Here is a 21,978-nt window from a genome sequence, read left to right as displayed (position 1 = left end):
GAGCTGCAACATTCCAATACACACACACACACACACACACACACACACCATACCCCGTAAGGTTCTAGTCAGTCTATAAAATCTTCAACACAGGTGAGGCTTTATGTGGTGTGTGCGCCAAGGGGCTTCATTCCACATTACTCAGAGGAGAAACAAGTTAACATGGGGTCTGATAAATAGTTCTATTCAAATATGATTTTTTCCTCTTCCAAATAATAATTTTTAGCAATTATCTTTATATCTATAATATATTAAACTATGTAATGTTCCTACTCATTTCTCTGTAATCCCAGAACTTGAGGCTAGGGCAGCAGAATTTGAGGCTAGCCTGGGCTACACAATGAGACCTTGACTTGGGAAACAAAAGGAAGCAAACAAATAAGAACAAAACAAAGGAAGAAAGGAGGGAGGGAGGGAAGAGAGAAAAGGGAGGAGGAAGCTCATTCTTGTCAGCCAGGAAATTTTCTAGCTTGCTTACTCTTTCCTCATATACCTTAAAAAGTTGTCTTTCAGGCCAGACAGAAGAAGGAAGCCCTCCTGATGGATAGTTCTCCAATACTTGCCAAAGAAAACTCGCTGGCTCCGTGCAAGCGGTGCTGAGGATGCTGGGAGACCCGTTTGACCTCTGTGTTGCCACCTGTTGGCTTTTGATTATCTGTGGTCTGTTCAGCACTGTCCAACCATTTAGGTTCACAATCAGCCCTTCCTGACCCTGGTCACTGTGGGGGTTATGACAGAACATTCTAGAAAACTGTCTAAGATGCTCAGTTAGGAGAAAGAAAAGAAAGCTTGAAGAACCAAGTCTCCTATCACCATCTCAATAAATGGGATCAGAAACATTAGTCAAAGGTAAAGAAGGACCTGTAAGCACGGAGGACTTTAGTCTCTGCCTTCTTTTCTTTTCTTTTCTTTTCTTTTCTTTTCTTTTCTTTTCTTTTCTTTTCTTTTCTTTCTTCTCCTTCCCTTCCTTCCTTCCTTCCTTCCTTCCTTCCTTCCTTCCTTCCTTCCTTCTTTTCTTTCTTTGTGGTTTTTCAAGACAGGGTTTCTCTGTGTAATAGCCCTGGCTATCCTGGAACTTACTCTGCAGACCAGGCTAACCTCAAACTCACAGAGATCCCCCTGTTCCTACCTCCTGAGTGCTGGGACTCAAAACATGTGCCACCACACCAGGTAGTCCCTGTTTTTTTACTTATTCATCCGTTTATTTATTTATTTTACAACCCGACTACTGTTTCCCCCCTTCTTCTCCACTCAGTCCCCCCCTCCTTTGTGCCAACCCCACTCACCCCTCCTCCATTTCTATCCAGAGGAAGGCAGGCCTCTCATGGATATCAACCAAATATTATCATAGCTGCTTTATTCATAATAGCCAGAAACTGGAAACAACCGAGATGTCCCTCAACTGGAAATGGATAAAGAAATTGTGGTATATTTACACAGTGGAGTACTACTCAGCTGTTAAAAACAATGACATCAAAAATGTTACAAGTAAATGGTTTAGTCCCTGTCTTTTGTCCCCAGAACAGCTGTAGGATTAAACCTGAGGCTCAGTCACCTGGGTGGATGGCACTGCCCAGCCGAGTGCTGACCTGCCCTTCCATGGGGCTGTCTGCTTGGCACTGGGGGTGGCCCTCTTGTCATCTTAACAAAAGGAGTGTCCTTGGGCCCTCCATTCTTCTGCAACACCCCTGTAGTTCTGGCTCTGCTCAGTTGCAAGCTGTTCTCTCCATCTCTGTGGCCATACCACCAGGGCCACCTGATCACCACCTCCAGCTCGAGTTACAGAGGCGCCACGGCGATGCCGCTGGCCTCGGTGACGGAGTCGACAAGGCTGAGTGACTCAGTGGCAATAGTTTCCTGCTGGACTCCCCTCTGCCAGCTGCTTACCCTCCTGCTCATGTTTATAATGAGAAAGGAAATTATTACTGCTTCAAATGATGGCGGCTCCAGAAATAGTAAGTGAGGGGCCCAGGGGAGGGGACACTTCCAGGATGTGCTCTGAGCTACTTCTCAGCTTTCCTATGTGGGACCTGCCAACCAAGGGCTGCTTGGAGGTGATACATACCCAGAGCCGATTTTCCAGAAAGCTTAGAGTTTACAAACGTTGTGAGAAACAAGGTTCGTTTTTAATGCTGTGTAGCTCCATCTGGGATATGGACAAACACAACAGGTAGCCAAGAAAGTGGTGACATAGGTTCCTTATTGGAGTTCCCCAGCCTTCCGGGGGCTTCTGTCAACCTCAGCCTTGTCGGAAGCAGATTCCCACACACCCTGGCTGTGGACTCGGGAGGACTGGCCAAGGACTCACCTGGGAGCACCTTACATATCTGTGCTTGTTCAGCCCTCTCTGGAAAAGTCTCTACTGTAGGAACCAGAACCCTGTGTGGGTTTGGCCTGAGGCAGAGGCTCCCAGCCACTCCTCGCTTGGCTGGGTGGCCCAGGTCCCCAGGGCTCGGGTACTTTCTCGTTTTCAATCAGGTCATGCCTGCGTGAGCCAGGAGAGGATAGTGTTTGTGGGACGCTACTAACAGTGCGATTGTGCCCTTTCTCTCGTGTTACCTACACACATTGAGTCTCTGAACATCTTATGTCTACGACAGGTAAATCCTGTGGCTAGAAAGAAAAATCAAAATGTTAGAGAACAGAGGAGAACAGCTTTAGAAATCGCTCGGATAGGTACGGTCTTCTAAGAAGAATGACCGAGTGCTTCTGTCTGGCCAAGGGACTTATCTTTAAAAGCGTCACTTGATTGGTTTTAAGATTGGCTACGCAGAGGGCGCCATCGTTGTTACTGGAGAGGAATCAAAATTCCGCCCTTTTTATCAACTCTAGAAGCCACTCTGCTATTGACCGCGGCCCAGGGAATGTTGTGTTCTCAGTAGACTGTTGTTTGGGACAAAGCCCCAAGGAGTGGGCTTCGTGTCTGACTGAAAGGATTTCAAATGGGACAGAGGCACCCCCAGTGCCCACACTTTCCGCAGGGACCAATCTCACGTACCCCTGGCTAAGCAGGTGGAGGTGGAGCCAGAAGCCAGCACCAGAGGCCCTGAGATAGTCACTATGGGGGAGAATGATCCTCCAGCGGCTGAAGCCCCCTTCTCCTTCAGATCGCTCTTCGGCTTGGATGATTTGAAAATAAGTCCTGTGGCGCCAGGTAGGGGGCTTGGCAATGCGGGCCTTGTGCAGAAGTGGTGTATGTGGTCAAGGGTCCCTGTGTGCCTTGTGTCTGTTGAGGGGGAGTGGGGAGAGTTGGAATCTCCCTGTACACTCTTTCACTCTCTTTCTCTCTCCCACCTCCCTCTCTATCTTTTCTTCTTCCCCTCTCCTTCTCTCTCTTATGTACTGGAAGTTGAACCAGGTCTTACACACACTAGACGGGCACTCTGTGACTTTGCTGTCTCCCACCTGCCCTGGGTATTTTCACTTTAGGAGCCCAACACCTCTGGTTCCTGATCTTGCAAAACCACAAGAATTGGAGGGTGTTCAGGAGGAGCCCCTTTGTTGCCGGCGGCGCTTGCTAAGTCCCTGGAGGCAGTGGGGTTTTGTTTGTTTGTTTTGTTTTCATCCCTTCTTGGAGGTTTTCAGAGGCCCAAGCCTCACATTGGCTCTGAGTCATTCAGAAGGAGGGCAAATGCTGGCTAAGAAAACTCTAGCCCCCCAGGAAGTCCTTAGAAACAATGGCCACAGCCCCCTGCAGACAACTCAGGCAAGCTATATGTCACCAAGGGTTAAGTGCCTGGTTAAAATGAGTGTTGTAGCCACCAAAAGAAGGGATGTTGGTTCCTCAAATCACATGCCTACTAGGTAAGGCATTTTCCCCCTGATGCCTGTTTCTATGGGGTCTTTGTGCTGAGAGCCTTCTGTGGCTTGCTGGTCTGGAGAGGCCAGCTCAGGAGCAATGAGGGTGATGACCCCCGGGGCTGGGGGAGGGTGAGGGAAGGACAGTTCCAGCTGTAGCTCTGAACAACCGGCATCCAGGAGCCCCTAAGGATTCCTTTTAAACCATCTGGATGATTACAGAGTACGGAGGGCAGGGAGGGAGGAGTGGATTTGTGAAATTGGAAAAGACCCCTAGGAGGTCCATCTCACATATACCACAGCCAGGCTGCGGATTTCCTGCTGCCCTTTCGTCAGCTGCTCAGGCTGCTTCCTGTTTGCCAGTTTCAGGAACAGCACCCTCCTCCACGGGGTGTGTGGAGGCAGACATCTGCGTACACCCATGGCAACATTTAGGATACATTCCCAGAAGTGACATTATTGGGTCAAAAACTACGTCTTCTTTTAAGCTGTGTAGATACAGCTCCTATCTCATTAATTGGGAAGTGGATGTGTTCCACCCCAGGACCATGTGAGAAGCCCGTGGCCCCTTCTACTGCGAGCACCCATGGGTGAGGTGCCAGCAAAGTCACTGTGATGTCAGGATGAATTCAGGTCCATTTTTTGTTTATTTCCGGGAAAAGGCCAGCTTGAGATAATTTAAGAGAGCCCAGTGCCCTTCTTGCTTCAAGCATATGGTGTAAAATCTACAAGTCACACTACCCTCTCTGGACACATCCTTGGGACCTGGGACTTTCTTCAACTATTCTCCAGGGTTGTTGGGACAAAATGTCACAGCTAGGTGGCTCAGTCAATAGAGTCTCCTTGCCCCCTTTGTAGGGGTTGGAAGCATGAAAACCCCGATGTTAGTAAGGTCTTGTTCCCATGGATGCACACAGGACCTTCCCGGCCTTGTGTAGACAGTGACCTTTGGCCAACAGCCTTTGGGGCTCCTTGAATTGTGGACATGTCACTCTATCCTCGGCCTTCATCTTCACGTGGATATCTGTTCCTCTCATCTCTTCTTGTCGTTTCTCTTCTATGCACGTCTGTATTTGTGTTGGAATTTCCCTCTTCCCGAAGACACCAGTCGTACAAGATTAGTGCCTGTTCTAAGGACTTCATCTTAATTTGTGCCCTCTGTGGCCGCCAAGTAAGATCCCATTCTTGGCTGTCGGGGATTGGGCTCCTCTGGAGGATACCTTTCAACCCCCAACCATGTCTCCTAAGCTGGGACGGAGAGCAAGGCTGTAACTGGGAGGGTGAGGCTGACTTAGACAACATGGGCATTCATCTAATGAAGAGCTGTCTTTGGGCTGGCACTTTCTCTGCACAGAGAGGAGACGGGACACAAGGCTAGCTCTAAGTTCTATGCCACTCAAAGTGGGTGCTCCTCGGCTCCCACCCTCCCCAACTCCTCTGGTTCAGATGCAGACGCGGTGGCTGCGCAGATCTTGTCCCTGCTGCCCTTGAAGTTTTTTCCGATCATCGTCATTGGGATCATTGCCTTGATACTGGCGCTGGCCATCGGCCTGGGCAGTGAGTACCGTCCATTATTTAGTAGGCGCTCGAATACCCGCTCTGGCATTTAAACTTGCATGAGTCCCGCCACCCCCACCCCCGTCTGTACTTGCTGTTGTCCGGCCTTAATTACTGGTGGCTGATGTCCTTTGGATTTGATGGTTATGGGATTTGTCTGCCTGCGTGAATGTCAAGCCAGTGTGGGGACAGGCAGGAGCCGCTGGCTGTGCTCCGGGCTCTGCCGCTAGGGTACCTGCACAGTTAGAATTACTCAAAGGCAGCTGATGAAACAGGACTCTGGGATGGGAAGGGGGAGCGTGGGTGGAGCGGACAAAGACTTCCATTCAAGTCATACCACGCTCCTTGGCTATTTTTATACGGAGGTATGCGGGGCTTTTGGAAAAGTGGGTCATAGGGAGGAAGGGGCTCCCTTCGAGTATATAGTTTCTCATTTTCTCCTTGAAGTAACTGCAGCACAGGGCAGCATAAACTGCCTCCTGCTCAGCCGTGTGTTCCACAGTTGATTGGCTTCAGGCTCAGAGTAAAAGGAAGCAGAGTGGTTGAAAAGTCTCAGCTGGGGCTCTTGCTGGGCTGGCTTGGTGTGTTGGCCACTGCCATGTAGTTTTGCTCCTGACTTTGAACCCTTAGCGTCTGAATGCACCCTGATTTGTGCTTTCTGAAAGTAGTAATACCATGACTGCAACAGTCCCACCCCTCGGAGTTCAGGCCAGAAACAGGGCTGAAGGAAACAGGGCTGCTGCCAGGGATGCAGTTTCAACACAGGTCTCATTATTGATGGGCAGGTTCAAGACCACGTGGCAGGTGCACAGATATCAGTGCCGCACACCCAAGGGGCCGCTTGCTAGTGGTCACATTTTCCTCCTCTTCTCAGTCCACTTCGACTGCTCTGGGAAGTACAGGTGCCGTTCGTCTTTCAAGTGCATCGAACTGACAGCTCGTTGCGACGGGGTCTCTGACTGCAAGGACGGGGAGGATGAGTACCGATGTGGTGAGTTGTGCCCGGTCACTGATGGAAGTCACAGAGAGTGACCACAGCCCAGCTTTCCCTTCCTGTCTCTGAGATGGATCCAAGGTGTAGCCATTGTACTGCCCTGTCCTCAGCCGGGATGTGCCTAGCTAGGTCCTGGGAGTATTACTCTGTGTGTTTGCATTCACCTGGGGGACTAGACAGGTTGTGGAGGTCTCAGGGTGCAGGCCGTGGGAACTGCAGCATCTTGTCTGGAAGGAGCTCTGGGAGGAGCCAGTCAGATTGGAAGAGGGGGTGTGTGGAGTGAGTGGGGTTGTCGTCAGTCTCTGCCCAGCCTCAGCCTGCACTGGTCCTCACTGCCCATCTCCCCAATCCCCAGTGCGGGTGAGTGGCCAGAGAGCCGCGCTCCAGGTGTTCACGGCTGCTGCCTGGAGGACCGTGTGCTCTGATGACTGGAAAAACCACTATGCCAAGGTTGCCTGTGCCCAGATGGGGTTTCCCAGGTGAGTCAAGGCCAAAGGGCAAGGAGGACAGAATGAGGGCAGACTAGAGCTCTCGAGGCTTCAACATGCCACACTTCACTCTTATGGCAACCTGGTGGCACTTGGCCCTGTCTTCCTTCACAGGGAGCAAGACAAACCCCGAGCAGTCAGGTGACTGAACACACAGAACATTGTGTGTGAAGGGACTTCTCATGGCTAGGTCAGGACTTCAGATGCAAAAGCAATTGACGTCCTTGGGCCTGGGCTCAGCTGGTAGAGTACTGGCCTAATATAAACAAAGCCATGGGTTCCGTTCTAGCACTGCAACAACCAGGCACGGTGACACGCATGCAATCCCTGCACTGGGGAGGCAGAGGCAGGAACAATGCGCATTCTAGGCCAGCCTGGGCTACATGGAGAGTTTGGGACTGGCTTGAACTGGATAGTAAGTTTCTGTCCGACATCATCAACAACAACAAAACCAATGAATCAATCAATCAAACAAAAACAGCCAAACAAAACATGCAAACCTTAAAAATAAAAAATAACAGAAAGCAGTTTGTAAGCCCAGAACTTCTGGCTCAGTGCTTTGCAGTGTAAAGAGCAGATGTTGGAACCTTGTTGCACATGGTCACGCTGGTCACATGCACGTCTGCACACACATCCTCAGGAGCCCCTAAGATACCGTTATTCAGAAACACCTGTAGCCTTAGGAGACCATCTGAGACAGTGTCTTTCTGTCTTCAGGTTTGGGAGTCAGCTACTGGCTGTCCACACTGCAACGACACGCTTTTGCCCAACTGGGGGCTCCCTCTCTTTTATGGCCATTCCTCCTGACCCCTGCCCTGTTTCCCAGGGTGCCTTTCCCTCTTAACTTCTCAGTTCTGTAGGTCCCAGCTTACCACAGGCAGGTTCCCAAGTTTCCACGTGCATCTAGGAACTGAGCAAAGATCAACAGTGGCGCACTCGGAAGTGCATCCGGTTTGTAACTAAGAAAGCGAGGTCCTCAAAACTACGTGACTACAACCGTCTGTGGAGGATCAAAGCCAGTGGGACCCTAGTGCTCCACAGCTGAGGTCCCGCAGCCATGCCTCCTCAGCACACCATGCCTTCCTGGGTTCCAAACATGACGCAACTAAAATCCCATGACCGTTGCAAAGGTCACTCAGAGACAGTGTTGAAAGTTATGTAGGTTTACTCCTTAGATAAAAGGAGGATATTCAAACAGGACAAAACACACTCATGGATGCATGCAGACATACACACACACACACACATGCACATGTGCGTGCACACACACAGAGATACACATACACACACCCAACAGCCCCAGTTTTCCCATCAGGTATCTCTGTTTCCTGTCAGTCTCTTTCTCAGTCCCTTTCTTCTCTCTGGAATATTTCCCCTTCCCAATCCCAGGCCTTTGCCATAATGCCGGGCACACCCTGCTCAAGTCCTCTGCGTCCCTTGTAGGCCCTGGATAGGAACTTCAGGTCTTCAGACGGAGCCACTTGACAGGGCAAACAGCTCCTGGTTCTAAATCCCACCCTAGCCTCCCTTTCTCCCCTGAGAGTTTGGGAGGGACACAAGCTGTCCCTGTACCCTTTCTCCCAGACCATGAACACAGCCCCAGCCCCTCACCCCGGCCTCTCCGACTTTATTCTACGCTCTTGCTTATTCCTCCCTCCTCTCTCCTTAGCAGTGGACAGGGCACAAACAAACCAACAAACCCAAACCCAAACCAAAATCAGACAGTCAAGCTAGTTGGCTCAAAAATTGGTGCAGATTCCGGGCAGTGTTACGGAACTTGCCCAGTCTCCTCCCTTAGAATGGACAATGTCAGCGCCCGCCTTAAAAGGCTGAGGGGGCTCAGCGGTCACTAGGGGGTAGGAGTGACCGTGGCTGTGGTGGGGGTGGCTGTTGCTCTGAGGCGATCTGTGGGCTCCATCTGTGACACTTAGGTTCCTTCCGCATTTCACGAGACCCTGCTCATCACCCTGCCCACCTTCCCCATCACCTGACATCCCAGCAAAAGCTGGCTCCTTTACACCAAGGCGGCCTGCTGCAGCCTCCCCTGGGAGGCAATGCCTGGAAAATATCTTGATTGCGTTTTCTTCAAACCCATGCTTGGCTGAACATTGCACTGTACTTACGCGAGTGGCTGAGGCACTTAACAGCAATTGAACGGCATCCTGTGTGACAAACTGCCGGGTTAGTGAGGAGTTAGCCACCTGCAGAACGCTTTGTTCCCCACCTTCCTTGGGGACTCCTCCAAGGCTACTTTTTTTTCCTTTTCTATTTCTGGGTATATGCTGAGCTATTCTACCCTGTTCTGGTCTCCTTATATTTCTCTTCTGCACTATGGATGTATATGCCTGTCTCCTGACACTGAGCCCATATGCTTGCTCCCAGGGTCCTCCAGTCACTGCCTTCCACGACAGGGCTAGACAAGGTGGGACAGGCTCTCTTACTCCCCTAACTCCTGGTCCTCAGGAGCTAGACATTTAGCTGCCTCCCCTGAGCCTTGACTCCAGCCAAACCAAGTGCACCAGAGAGGGGTGGGTGGGGACTTCCTAACAGTGGCAGGAAGTGGTCTTTCTTTGTGACTGGAGCTGGATGGGTGGGCCAGCCAGGCTGGGGGACTGTGGGACAGCAAGCTAGCCCCCAGGCCACAGCCAGCCTGGAATGCTGGGCTAAGGTGTATGTATTTCCTCAGCAAAATGCAGCCTTTGATGGTTTTGGGGGTAACCAAGTGAGGTCTTCCAAGTGTGATGCTGGTAACCTGGTGAGCGTGTGTGGGGTGACTGATATTTTGGAGTCACCATGACTATTGGGTCTGGGTTTCCATGCGCCTGCAGCTATGTAAGCTCGGACCACCTCAGAGTGGACGCACTTGAGGAGCAGTTCCAGGGTGACTTCGTGTCCATCAATCACCTCTTGCCAGATGACAAGGTGACCACGTTGCACCACTCTGTGTACTTGAGGTAAGTGGTGAGGTAGGTGCTACAGCTGTCCGATGGGTGCTGAGTCACAGCGCTCCATGAGAGGAAAGGGTGGAGCTCACTGCTATGGTTAGAATGGTGGTGTATAAGCTGGGGTCCAGGGGTGATCCCCCCAACCCTGGAAAGCAAGATTCTGTGTGTGTGGTGGGGGGAAGAAGCGCAGTAAAAGAGCAACAGTGATGCCCAGTGACAGGCAGGCGTGTCATCAGACCGAGGGGAATGTGTGTGTGCACGTGCATGCATGTGCTTGTGTGTGTGTTTGTGTGTGCATGCATGTGCGTGTGTGTATGTGTGTTTGCATGTGTGTGTACCTGTGTTTGTGTGTGTGAGAATGTGTGTGTGTTTGTGTGTGCATGCATGTGCGTGTATGTGTTTGTGTGTGCATGCGTGTGTGTGTGCCTGTGTTTGTGTGTGTGTACATGCATGTGTGTGTGTGTGTGTGTGTAAGCAAGCAGAGAAGAGGAAGTTAAACAGCATCCTTCACAAAGTGCTTTCACATCCACCAGTTACCCCCAGCCCCACCACCCCATAACCACAAAACTCTGATAAAGAAAAACCAGGTTCCCTTAGCAACAGTCGGGTACCCAGACAGACCTGAGACATCTCAACTGGAGCCCAGGCTGAAGCAGGGAGAAAACACAGCAGGCGCCCTGCAGCCAGGCTTTCCTCTGGACACCCTGGCCCCCAGTCTGGCATGTGTGACCCCTGCTCTGCCAACAGCTGTTTCTTGGCTGTCCATGAACTGTTCTTTCCACTGCAGGGAAGGCTGTGCCTCGGGACGCGTGGTCACCTTGAGGTGCTCGGGTAAGTGTCTAAATAGGTGGGGAGCCACATGGAAGCCTGGCCTTGGGGAGTCATGGCCTCCCTTCGGGGACAACTATGACGCCCTCCCCTAGGTGCCAGTGTGGGGCTAGGCACCAAGGGGTCATTGATGGGCAGGGTGAGCATGCCTGTTCTCTGCAACAGCCCTTCCCAAGGCCTCCCACAAACCCCACATACCTCTGAGTCTTTTGTGTGCCTGACCTTCTAGTGGGTAGGGAATTGGAATAGTGCCAGGTAGGGGGTTCAGGGTGCTGACGGCATTACCCATAAGCCTTTGTTCTCCTTCTGTAGCCTGTGGCCTGAGAACCGGCTACAGTCCTCGCATTGTGGGTGGAAACATGTCCTCGCTCGCCCAGTGGCCCTGGCAGGTCAGCCTCCAGTTCCAGGGGTACCATCTGTGTGGGGGCTCAGTCATCACCCCTCTGTGGATTGTCACCGCTGCACACTGTGTTTACGAGTGAGTGCCTGGGCCTGCTATTGTGGGTTCTGCTCTTCCCAGGGCCTTATCTAGTCTTGGGTCAGATAGAGATGGGGTGGTCTGGCCTGAGGGCAGACAGGAAGGCAGGAAGCCAGACACCATAGAGCCACGTGTAGGCGTGAATGTCAGTCCTCACAGTGGACTGCTCTCTGTGGGAGTGACATGAGCTGGGCTGGCACAGAAAAGGTAGAAAAAGGAGGAAGATTGGGGCAGAAAGAAACCTTAAGCCTCCCAGGCCTTCCTGTAGCTCATTACTGGCATCTGTGTTATGGCACAGCAGGGTACCATGGGGTGGAAGTGCAGGGCACCCAGAGAACACTGCACCCCCACCAAGCTGGGTCTGGCAAATGTTCAGATGGCAAGGAAGTCACAGAAAGCATCCCAGACCCAGCGACTGATTCTCTATCTTTTTATCTCCTGTTTTGGCTACTGTCCAGTGGAGAAAGGCCGGGACAGCCTCTGCTGGGAGCAAAGCTGAGCCCAACTCTCAAATGCATATCTCTTGGGTGGTGTGGAGAGAATGGCTTGTCTGGGGTGCACATGAGGCGTGTTCTGGGCTCCTGCAGGACTTGGGAATGTGGTCAATGCGGGGCACAGATGTGCAGGATATTAGGCCATCTCCCACCTGGTGACATCTCTCGCCATCTCCCTGGGCTCTTGGGACACCAGAGCTCAGCATGACTGGGAGTGCCCTGAGCTCTGCCTCTTGGTCTGTGCATTTCAGCCTGTACCACCCCAAGTCCTGGACCGTCCAGGTGGGTCTTGTGTCCCTGATGGACAGCCCCGTGCCCTCCCATCTGGTGGAGAAGATCATCTACCACAGCAAATACAAGCCGAAGCGGCTAGGCAATGACATCGCCCTCATGAAACTGGCTGAGCCGCTCACATTTGATGGTATGTCTGGGCTCCTGTGGTATGTCTGGGCTCCTGCAGTATGTCTGGGCTTCTATGGTATGTCTGGGCTTCTGCGGTATGTCTGGGCTTCTGCGGTATGTCTGGGCTCCTGCGGTATGTCTGGGCTCCTGCAGTATGTCTGGGCTTCTATGGTATGTCTCGGCTTCCATGCCAGACGTTGCTTTTCATTTGTTTCAATAGAATTGGTTGACGCTTGTTGAAGCATCATTATAATGGCTGCTTTACTATCCTTGCCAGAAAATCTCAGTGTTTGATTCAGCTGGGTGCTGACATCAGTGCATTGTCTTTGCTCACTGAGCTGTGTGTGTGTGTGTGTATGCATGTGTGAACATGTGTGTGCATGCACATGGAGGCCATAGGCAAGCACTAACAATGACCTTGACTGTTGTTCCTCAGGGACCTTCCATCTTGCTTTTGGCGGGGAGTGGGGGGAGTAAGGTCTCTCACTGGTCTGGAGTCGCTTAGTAGGCTGACTGGCCCTTGAGCCCCAGGGACCTTTCTGTCTCTGCCTCCCTAGCACTGGCTAACAGGCTCAATGCCTTTACATCTGGCTTTTCACATGGGTTTCGGAGATCAAACTCAGGCCTTCAAGGCAAGCACTTTGTCAACTGAGCCATCTTCCCAGTCCAAGTTTCATGCCTTCATAGCCTTCCTGATTCTACTCTGGTCTCTGGGTCTGGTGCCAGCTGCATGTAAGAGCTTCTCCAGGCCAGGCCAGCTGGTGCCTCTAGGTGGTGGTAGAGAGTCACCTGCCCTTAGGGACCAGAGCAGACAGCACATTCCTGTTCCTGTCCTGCTGTTTGCTACATGGAGTCTCTTGTAGGGCACCTCCAGTGGAAAGAGCTTGCTGGGTCCCAGCCTGGGGACAGCTTGAAGGTGTGGCAGGAGTCTACCTCTTCCTCCAGCATCTGGAAGGTTCTAGGCTTCCCTTCCTTTCCCTTCCCTCCCCTCCCCTCCCCTCCCTTCACTTCCCTTCCTTTTTGTTCTTTTGATTTTCAAGACAGGGTTTCTCTTTCTTTGTGTAGTAGTCCTGGCTGTCTGTCCTGGAACTCGCTCGGTAGACCAGACTGTCCTCAAACTCACAGAGATCCGTCTGCCTCTGCCTCCCAAGTGCTGGGATGAAAGGCGTGTGCCACCACTGCCCGGCTTCTCCCCACTTCCCTGTTATCACCATGTGGGCTGGGGGAGGGGCATCTCAAGAGCTGCTTACATGAAAGCCCTGGGCACATGTAGTCACTTGGTTTTGCTAGGGCCTCATTGGCACAGCCTGGGTACAGGCCAGCCTGCTGTCACTACAAACACCAGGGACAGCAGGAACGTCCCCAGAGTGCTGTTCTATATATACATTCAAAGTCTGGACCAGGAGTGGCCAACTAGAGCCAAAGGCCAAGTGTGACTCAATACACATTTGAGCAGTAAAATCTTGTCATAAATCCACCAGCCCCTTTTTTTTTACATCTCTTATGGTTCCAGCAACAGTGACGACATGTGATCACATAGCCCGTAAGCCTGAACCATCTACTGTCCAGGTTTTTACAGCCAGCGTTTACAGCTGGGCTCTGGGCTCACACCACAGTCTAGCACTACCCTTGAGTTTTATAGACTCTGGGCAATGAGTGGGTGGGGCCTCAGCTCTGAGCCAGCTGCCTTCAATGGCCAAGGGTTAGGAGACCTGAACCCAAAGTCAGCTGATTTCTGGGACGGTGGCTTCAACAACTTCACATCATTGTTCCCATTCTAACAGAGACCATCCAGCCCGTCTGTCTGCCCAACTCGGAAGAGAACTTTCCTGATGGGAAACTGTGCTGGACATCAGGATGGGGGGCCACGGAGGATGGAGGTCAGTGGTCTGGTAGGGACCCTCCAGAGTCCTGCTGTGATGGTCCTGTGAGGATACTTGGAGGTCCCAGCTCAGGGTTAGTGCAGACCAACTGTTCATGACAACGGTCTGCTGAGTAACCATGGGCCACCGTGGTGTTGCCTGTCTTCGGACGGCATGACGCTGTGAGGCTTCTCTGGAGAGAAATGGGCTGTGAGGGAAAAGTGTGGGTACTGGTCCACAGAGAGGCCTTCAGCCACCCCTTCCTGCCTCTTTTTAAGCTGCAACAAGTGTATAAAGTACACCTTGATGACCCCCAAGCTTTATCCAGCATGGAGGGTACAGGGTAAAGAACTGATGTAAGAGCTGGCAGGGTGAGCTGTTTTCTCTTGGGAGTACAGAATAGAAGGTGCTACCCAGGAGCCTCGACGGCGCTGGTAATGGTAGTACTGTCAGCCCTGGTCACAGACCTACCAGAGACGTCTGTGTCCCTTGCATCAAGAGACAGTGCTGACTTGGTCTCAAGGCTCAGGGTTCCCAGCAAGGGCTTTCCTGCGTGCATTTTCTAGGCTTGGGCCAGCCTGCTTTCACTAGAAACTGTAGCAAACACTGTGGCCTGGATGACTCCAAAAGCTCAAAAGTGCAGAGGCAAGTCCTGTCGGTTCTAAAGCCTGAGACGGAGGTATCCGCAGGCCTGAGGTAGAGGTGTCCACAGGCCTGAGGTGGAGATGTCCACAGGCCTGAGATGGAGGTGTCCGCAGGCCCGAGGTGGGATCTGTCCACCTCGGCATCTCCCCAGCGGCTGGTGGCTCTAGCCATTCTCAGGTTCCTTGGCTGGCTGATGTGTTCCTCCGGTTCCAATGTTTAGATGGCTGAGTTTTCTTCCCGCTCCCCAGTGTGGATTCTGGTTCTGGGTATTGAACCAATCCCTCTACTGACTGACCCATCTCCTCAGTTCCTTGATCCCTGTCTCCATGACATCAGTTGTTGGATTTAGAGCCTGCCCTACATGAGAGCTGACCTAGTCTCGAGATTGTACTTCAGCGGCCTCTGCAGAGGCTCATCCAAAGAGGGTCATGTGTCTTGGTTACAGTCAGACAAATAAGAAGGGGGTTGTAATTAACCTATGCAGGAAGTCAGTGTTTCCCCTGGGAGACATATTCATTCAGGGACTCACTGCAGCCCCAGCCTATCCAGGAACTCACTATGTAGCTCAGGCTAGCCATGGACTACACAGCTACCCTCCTGCCTCAGCCTCTCAAACTCTGGGATTCAGTGCCCAGCTTGAGTTTGTTACCCTGACCAACCAGCCTCAGGGGTCGCTGGGGCTGGCAGGCTGATTCCTCAGGTGGCTCTGATGACAGCTGCCCCATGACCTTTTCTTTTACACTTCTGGGCTGATGGCCTCATCCTCAGCTTCAAGGCCAATGTGCTGATCTGTTGCTACGCCCTGCTACTCTGTTGTTGCCCTCTCTGAGTCTCTGCTAAGCCCTTGTAGTTCTTAGGAGCCTGCCCACATCATCAAGGCTCTCACACCTGTACCCTTAAACACCTCCCTGGTTAGTGGCATGTCCACAGGTCCAGGGCCCATACCTATATTTGGAGGGGTGCATTTCTGCTGACCACATACACCTCTGTCCAGATATGTGTGGCCTTCAAGAGCCTCAATTTCCCTTCTGTAATGGGGATTGGCCAGGGTGGGTCAAGGGTGTGGCTGGCTGTGGGAAGAAACGTCTGTCTACTTCTTCCACTTTGAGTCTCTTAGGGGAGTAAGGGTCCCTGACACGGAGGTGAGAACACATGGCCCACTCAGTAGGGGCTCTCCTGGCCCCATCTGCTCCACAACAGTCCGCTGTTCCAGCTACAGACTGTTATGTGGCATGGCCCTTGCCACTCCCTTCTCCTGTCTCTGTCTAAGCCAGACTCCTCACTACATGTTTCTTCATTGCTTTGAGGCAGGTGACGCCTCCCCTGTCCTGAACCACGCGGCTGTCCCATTAATTTCCAACAAGATCTGCAACCACAGGGATGTGTACGGCGGCATCATCTCCCCGTCCATGCTCTGTGCAGGCTATCTGAAGGGCGGTGTGGACAGCTGCCAGGTAAAGGACTGCCAGTTACCCCGGGGACAGGGGCAGCAGGCAAGGACCCAGTGTAGTGACCCAGCCCATGGGACAGGCCACTGCCAGCTTCCCTGTGACTGAACAAAAAGCAAATTTACATGGCACAAGGAAGAGATTTGCTTAAGATGCCTGTGGCTTTCCTGGTGGCCCGGCCTGTGTTTACCCAGGCTCTCAGTCTTCCAGGGGATGGGACGTTGTCTTCCCTACTCCTCTCCAGCCTGAGGGTGTAGGGAGCCAACCAGAGCAGCAAGCCGGTGTGAGCTGACAGGTCCGGGTTTCCAAAAGCCACAGGGGGTGAGACTCAGTGCCACCTGTGGCCACAGAATTACTTCCCTCTCATCCAGACCTTTCCTTTTCCAGCTCTGTGAGCTACACAGGCCACGTTTGACCTTCCTAGTTTAGCATTTGGGACCTGGAGGGAGACACAGCTGGAGGGAGACACCTTCCCACACAGGCAAGGAGCCACCTCTTGAGAATAGCAGATCCATTCTAGAAGTGCTCAGGGAGAGGTGTGCACGTGGTGTTACCCACTGGCAATTGAAAAGGGAAGTCTGTGTCACCAGCACAGCATAGCTGCTCAATCCCCTAGCCTTTTGCCTCCTTCTGCTCTCCAGGGAGACAGTGGGGGGCCCCTGGTGTGCCAGGAGAGGAGACTGTGGAAGCTTGTGGGCGCCACTAGCTTTGGCATTGGCTGTGCTGAGGTGAACAAGCCTGGGGTCTATACCCGCATCACCGCCTTCCTGGATTGGATTCATGAGCAGCTGGAGGTGGGTGTGGTGCCCCAGAGGGAGGTGGGTGGAGTGACTCTCCAGGTCACGTGTTCCCTGCACCCAGTGTGACCACAGTTCTGCCACAGGAAGCCAGGGAGGGTAACGGAAAGGATGTTGATTCTGCATTGATTTGGTGACTCTGGGTATCAGTCCTAGAGCACAGCTAATCCCATGGGTGTTATCCAGGCACACAGGGGAGGGACAGGAAGCGTGAACTTGCTTGACTCAGCAGGGAAAAAACTGACCAGTGGATGAGGTGTCCCCTTGGAATGGGGGTGTATTTAGGGTGCTATGTGTTCAGGGAGGAGAGGGTAGGTGGGTTGCGTCTGGATGAGGTAAAGCCAGGTAAGGCCGCTCTCCGATTGCCCCTGTGGAGTTGATGCTTTGCTGAGAGCCAGAGTGGAGCAGAGTTCTTTTTCTTCTGGTTTTTCTTTGTAGCTTTGGATCCTGTCCTGGAACTCACTCTGTAAACCAGGCTGGTCTTGAACTCACAGAGATCGCCTGCCTCTGCCTCCCAAGTGCTGGGATTAAAGGCGTGTGCCACTACTGCCTGGCTATGGAACAGAGTTCTTAAGCAAGAGGGGTCTGAGTAGCTGTGCTTCAGGGAGAGGGAAGCAGGGCAGGCCATAGAGGCCCTGGTCAGCAAGAAGACCTCCAGGGAACTGAGACTCCTTGGCACCAGGCAAAGAGATGTCCCGATAGACACAGGCCTTGCTGTGATGAATTCCAGGTGTCCACGACCCCTCTTCCTCAGAGTGGGAAAGGGCTGCAGGAAGGCTAGGCCCATCTAGGGACCAAGCACTAAGCAAATGCTTAATACCTTGATCACAGATTGGCCTCACGCCACCCCCGAGCCCAGTGTCAAAGACATTTTCTCCTAACTATTAAGGGGTGAAATTTATGTAACAGACAAACTTTCAAAAGACGACAATCCCACGGAGGAAGGTGGGGCAGCCAGGGGCTCAGACTGGAAAGCCATGACAGGGATGCGGTCCTAGCCAGTATGCCCTCTGCATTGTGATGGGTCCTACAACCTTCCTCATGATAGGTGGGAATCATGGACAAATGAGGGCTCCCAAGTTAGTAAGGATGCCTAGGAATATGCAAACCAGGACCTCAGCCTGACTCTGTCCAGAGGGACAAACAGAGTAAACTTCCTTGGCTGTTTGCTAAAACTGAAGACCCCTGGGACCCTCTTCCCGTCAGTCTTGCTGGGGATCTGGGGTAGGGAACCAGGTGATCTTCATGTTTTGAAGATCATTTTAGGAAGGCTGGTGTACCAAGAATTCTTGGCAATCAGGAAAAGGCCTGGCAGTTTCTGGAAGGGTCTGTTCTCTGAGGGGTTTCGCTATGGTGGCTGGCTAGGGTTTCTGAGGGCCGCTCGGGGCATCTTAGCCATCAGCTGCCTCTGACCACTGAGGACCTGCAGGAGACGTCACCTGACAGACACACCCATTTTTCAATCTCTTTCTAAATGGCTCAAGGAAGAGCCAGAAGCCCCTCCCTTCTGTAGGAGGATTGCCAGGTTTGATTTGTCTCACTAGAGGCTCTCCCAGGAGTCCTGCCACCTGCACACTGTCCCACCTGTCAGCCTAGAAGTCCCCACTCCATCGTCTTCGTTCAACCCTTCACGTTTCCCTATCTAGCAAGGGCAAACCAAAACTGTTCTGTCTTATGTTAGGCCTTAAGAGCATGCAGCTGAGACCTAGCAGTCTGGGGACAATCTCCTAACAGTTTGGGGACCATCTTAGGCAGAGATGAAGAGTGCAGAGGTCTTTCTAGATGGGAGCCATCCAGAGCTAGCAGCGTCCTCCCTCAGAGACCCAGCCCCCCAGTGACCATTGATAACATTTAATGGAAAATCTAGGTGCCCACGGAGTCACAGTATCCAAGGCATGGCTTGCAGGGGGGAAATGGTGACCTCTGTTTTTACTTTCAGAGAGACCTGAAGACTTGAAGAATAGAGGACAAATCAGCACCTGAGCTCCCAAGGGTGGACACAGCCCAAGTCTTCCCTGGACTCCTGTGTGGGCATGGTGGATGCGAGTACCAGCGTTTAGTGCTCTGCCCATTGCACTGAGGCAGAGCCAGCAGGAAGAGCATCCTTCTTACCCCTGTACCTGGAGCTGCCTGTTGCTAAAGCCTCTGGCCCTTGGGGTGTGGGATGAAATGACCTTAGAACTTTCTGTGCTTCATAATGACAAAAGCACCCCACTCTTGCATGTTAGCGGCGCCTTTCCCCATCATCCTCCTAGATTTCCCCTCGGAGCCGCTGCCAACACAGGCAACCTCTTATGCAAAACCATTGACACCAGTTGGCGAGATAGGAGGTCAGGAACTGCTGGTGTGGATTGCTGCAGATGGAGTCACCTGTTGGTCCTATCCCTGGGCGCCAGTTCTCAACCCAACACCTGCCCATTTCAGGAGGTGGGCAACTTAGCTTGTGAATGACTCAGACTATGGGTTTGCCCCACTATTTTCTCACAGTGTTTGGTGCTTGATGAGTTACCAGCCCTTGCTTCTGGAAGGTGCCCCTTCTCTCAGCACGGCTTGTCCTTGGGCTTGAGTGAATGAGTTGTGACGGCTCACAGAAATTGAAATCATGGGCTCACGTAGAAAGCCCACCATGCACGTGTCAGGAGTTTGCATTTTCCCGTTAGAACAGGTTTCTCAGTACATAAGGATCCCTTATGGCACCAAAGAGTAATGACACAGGTCTGGAAGAAGACAAGACCAGAGGACACTAAAAGCAAGTTCAATAGAAGGTCCTAAGCCACTGGGGGCTGCCCCATCCCTCCACGCACTCTGCTAATGTACCATAGTTGACAGCGCCTGGGCCTCTCCTGCGTGGCCCACAATCCAACGGCCCCATATTACATAGTTAACAGAGGAGGGTTACACGGGAAGTAGCCACTGGTCATTTGAGCTTTTCATAGATTAAGTCTTCAGAAGAATATGAATCAGTTGCTTTGTGGCTGCAAGAGAAAATAAGTGTGTGTGTGTGTGTGTGTGTGTGTGTGTGTGTGTGAGAGAGAGAGAGAGAGAGAGAGAGAGAGAGAGAGAGAGAGAGAGAGTGAGTATTGGTGCTGGGGGGGGGCATCGCCGAAACAAACTGCCACACAGCCCTTGTGCTTGGACATAACCCTGTCCGGATCAGAGCCACCACTCAGATTTCCATGACTAGAATAAATGCCCCCAAGAGCCATTGTGAGTGCCTGGATCTTCGGGTAACTCTTAGCCCTATGCTGATGCTTTTTTCCCTATGCACACACCCCTGTAGTGTAGTTGATCTGTCAGTCACAGGAAGAGATGGACAACAGTCATAACTGATAATACAGCACAGCAGTCATAAAACCGTATGGCGATCAATACCGAGTGCAAGGGACTCCCTGCCTCCTGAGTATCCCACCACACTTCAGTGAGGTGGTAGAGGGCTTTCCTCTGCTTTGCCCCAGTTGTAGACGACACCACACTGTGCTTTGTATTTGGAGGTCTTTATCATCAATGGCAGCCCTTACATGCTGTGGCTCCAACAAACCAGATGTCGGGGCCGCATAGACAACTCAGCAGTTAAGAGCAATGGCGACTCTTGCAGGGGGCCGAGTCCTGTTCCCAGCTCACAACTGCCTAGAACTCCAGTTCCAGGGTATTTCACACCCTCTTTTGCCCTTCAAGACACACATGTGCATATACGTACTTGCAGAGACATACATACACACACATAAATAAAAATAAAATAGATCTTAAAAAAATAGACGTCTTATTTAGGGATACTATTGCTGTGTGAAACACCATGTCCAAAAGCATCTTGGGGAGGGTTTATTTCACTCACTGTTCCATATAAAAGTTCATCATCAAAGGCAGTGAAGGCAAGAACGCAAACAGGGTAGGAACGTGGAGGCAGGAGCTGATGCAGAGGCCATGAGATGGGTGGGGTAGGAGGGTGAGGACACTGCTTCCTGGCTTGCTCCTCATGGCTTGCTCAGCCTACTTTTTTATTGAACCCAGGAACATAAACCCAGGGGTGGCACCACCCACAATGAGCTGAGCCCACCCCAATCAACCACTCATTAAGAAAATGCCTTACAGCCAGATCTTACGGAGGCATTTTCTCAGCTGAGGCTCCGTCCTCTCTGGTGACTCTGGCTTGTGTAAGGTTGACATTAACTAGCCAGGATAATAAAGAAAGGTAGTACAAGAGGAGGCTTGCTAAGATAGTCAAGGCAGCCGGCAGGGGTCTGAAGGGACAGAGCCTCCAGTTTCAGAGATCAGAGGGAGTTTCTGGCTGCTAAGGGTTGTGTTGGGAGGTGAGGAATTGGTCTGTTCTTTCTTATCTGACTTCATCATGAGCCAAAACAAGTAATTTTCTCGGCTCCTTTAGTGATTGTAGGGTCTGTAGTGATGTCTGTTGCTGTATTAGTTGTATCAGCTGCTCAGGTCTTAATCTCTTTTAAGTTTTGTCAGTTTTAATATAGGCTTGTCAGTATTATTGATCTTTTTGTGTTCTGGCTGGCTTGGAACTCACTATGCAGCCAGAATGACCACCTCAACTCTCAGAGACCTGCCTGCCTCTGTCTCCTGACCACTGGGATTAAAGATGTGCACCACCATGCCTGGCCCTATTGAACTTTTATCCGTGAATCAGTTATTGGTTTGAAAATTTCCTAATTTCTAATATACATTAATGCTATTATACTATCTCACTCCTGCTTCAGCTGAGCCCCACAAGTTTTGAAATGAAATGTGTTTTCACGTATATTTAGTTCTATATATTTTTGAGTTTTTTTGAAACACCCTTTACACTTCATGAGTTGCTTAGAAGTTGAGGGTTTAATACACCATGTGTTTATTAGCCCCTGCCCCCATTGTTTGTTGCTAATTCCCAGTTTGACCCTACTAATTTGGGAGATTTATGTTATTTTTATTTTGTTGATGTGTGTTCTGTGGTCTCTTCTCTCTAGGGTCTGTCTTGGAGAGCTGAATCCAGCTGTTGTTGGCTGAAGTGTCTAATACACACCACTTAGGTTCCACCAGGCAGTTTGGCTTTTTGATTTTTTTTTCTGCTGATCCTCTACCCAGTCCCATTGCTGTTATCAGCTGCTGGGAAGGAACCCTGAAGTCCTCAGTGGAATATATACCCATTTCCCCTGCCCTACTTGGACCACATTCAACTGCCTCACAATACCAACCTTAATGTAGAGTGTGGGAGGAAAGGCGAGGTCCCTGGAGCTCTGGTCTCAGA

General features: G+C 51.6%; 1 protein-coding gene across 2 annotated transcripts; it reads left to right on the top strand.

The window, feature by feature from the left end:
* Nucleotides 1-1,937: 1,937 nt before the first annotated feature.
* On the top strand, nucleotides 1,938-21,902 carry Tmprss3 (transmembrane serine protease 3). 2 transcript variants are annotated; one of them, XM_075978801.1, is made up of 13 exons: nucleotides 1,938-1,955; nucleotides 3,013-3,154; nucleotides 5,245-5,355; nucleotides 6,230-6,346; nucleotides 6,705-6,828; nucleotides 9,666-9,791; nucleotides 10,570-10,613; nucleotides 10,923-11,088; nucleotides 11,834-12,003; nucleotides 13,769-13,864; nucleotides 15,803-15,945; nucleotides 16,581-16,733; nucleotides 18,676-21,902. In XM_075978801.1, the coding sequence occupies exons 1-13, from the start codon at nucleotides 1,938-1,940 to the stop codon at nucleotides 18,691-18,693; spliced, it is 1,428 nt and encodes a 475-aa protein (XP_075834916.1). In that variant the 3' UTR covers nucleotides 18,694-21,902. The 2 variants fall into 2 exon arrangements, 1 of the variants encoding a protein (XP_075834916.1); XR_012911223.1 differs by lacking the exons at nucleotides 1,938-1,955; nucleotides 3,013-3,154; nucleotides 5,245-5,355; ... (5 more) ...; nucleotides 11,834-12,003; nucleotides 16,581-16,733 and having other exon boundaries at nucleotides 13,628-13,864.
* The last annotated feature ends 76 nt before the right edge of the window (nucleotides 21,903-21,978 follow it).

Source organism: Microtus pennsylvanicus, chromosome 7 (genome assembly GCF_037038515.1).
Source record: "Microtus pennsylvanicus isolate mMicPen1 chromosome 7, mMicPen1.hap1, whole genome shotgun sequence".
In the NCBI taxonomy this organism is placed as follows: domain Eukaryota; kingdom Metazoa; phylum Chordata; class Mammalia; order Rodentia; family Cricetidae; genus Microtus; species Microtus pennsylvanicus.
Note: the sequence above shows the minus strand (reverse complement) of the source record. Positions and strands in the feature narration are given on the sequence as shown.

Coding starts and splice junctions, on each gene's coding strand:
- Tmprss3 (XM_075978801.1), top strand. Junction 6,829..9,665: donor GCCCAGATGGGGTTTCCCAG/GTGAGTCAAGGC, acceptor ATGCGCCTGCAG/CTATGTAAGCTCGGACCACC. Junction 10,614..10,922: donor GGTCACCTTGAGGTGCTCGG/GTAAGTGTCTAA, acceptor CTCCTTCTGTAG/CCTGTGGCCTGAGAACCGGC.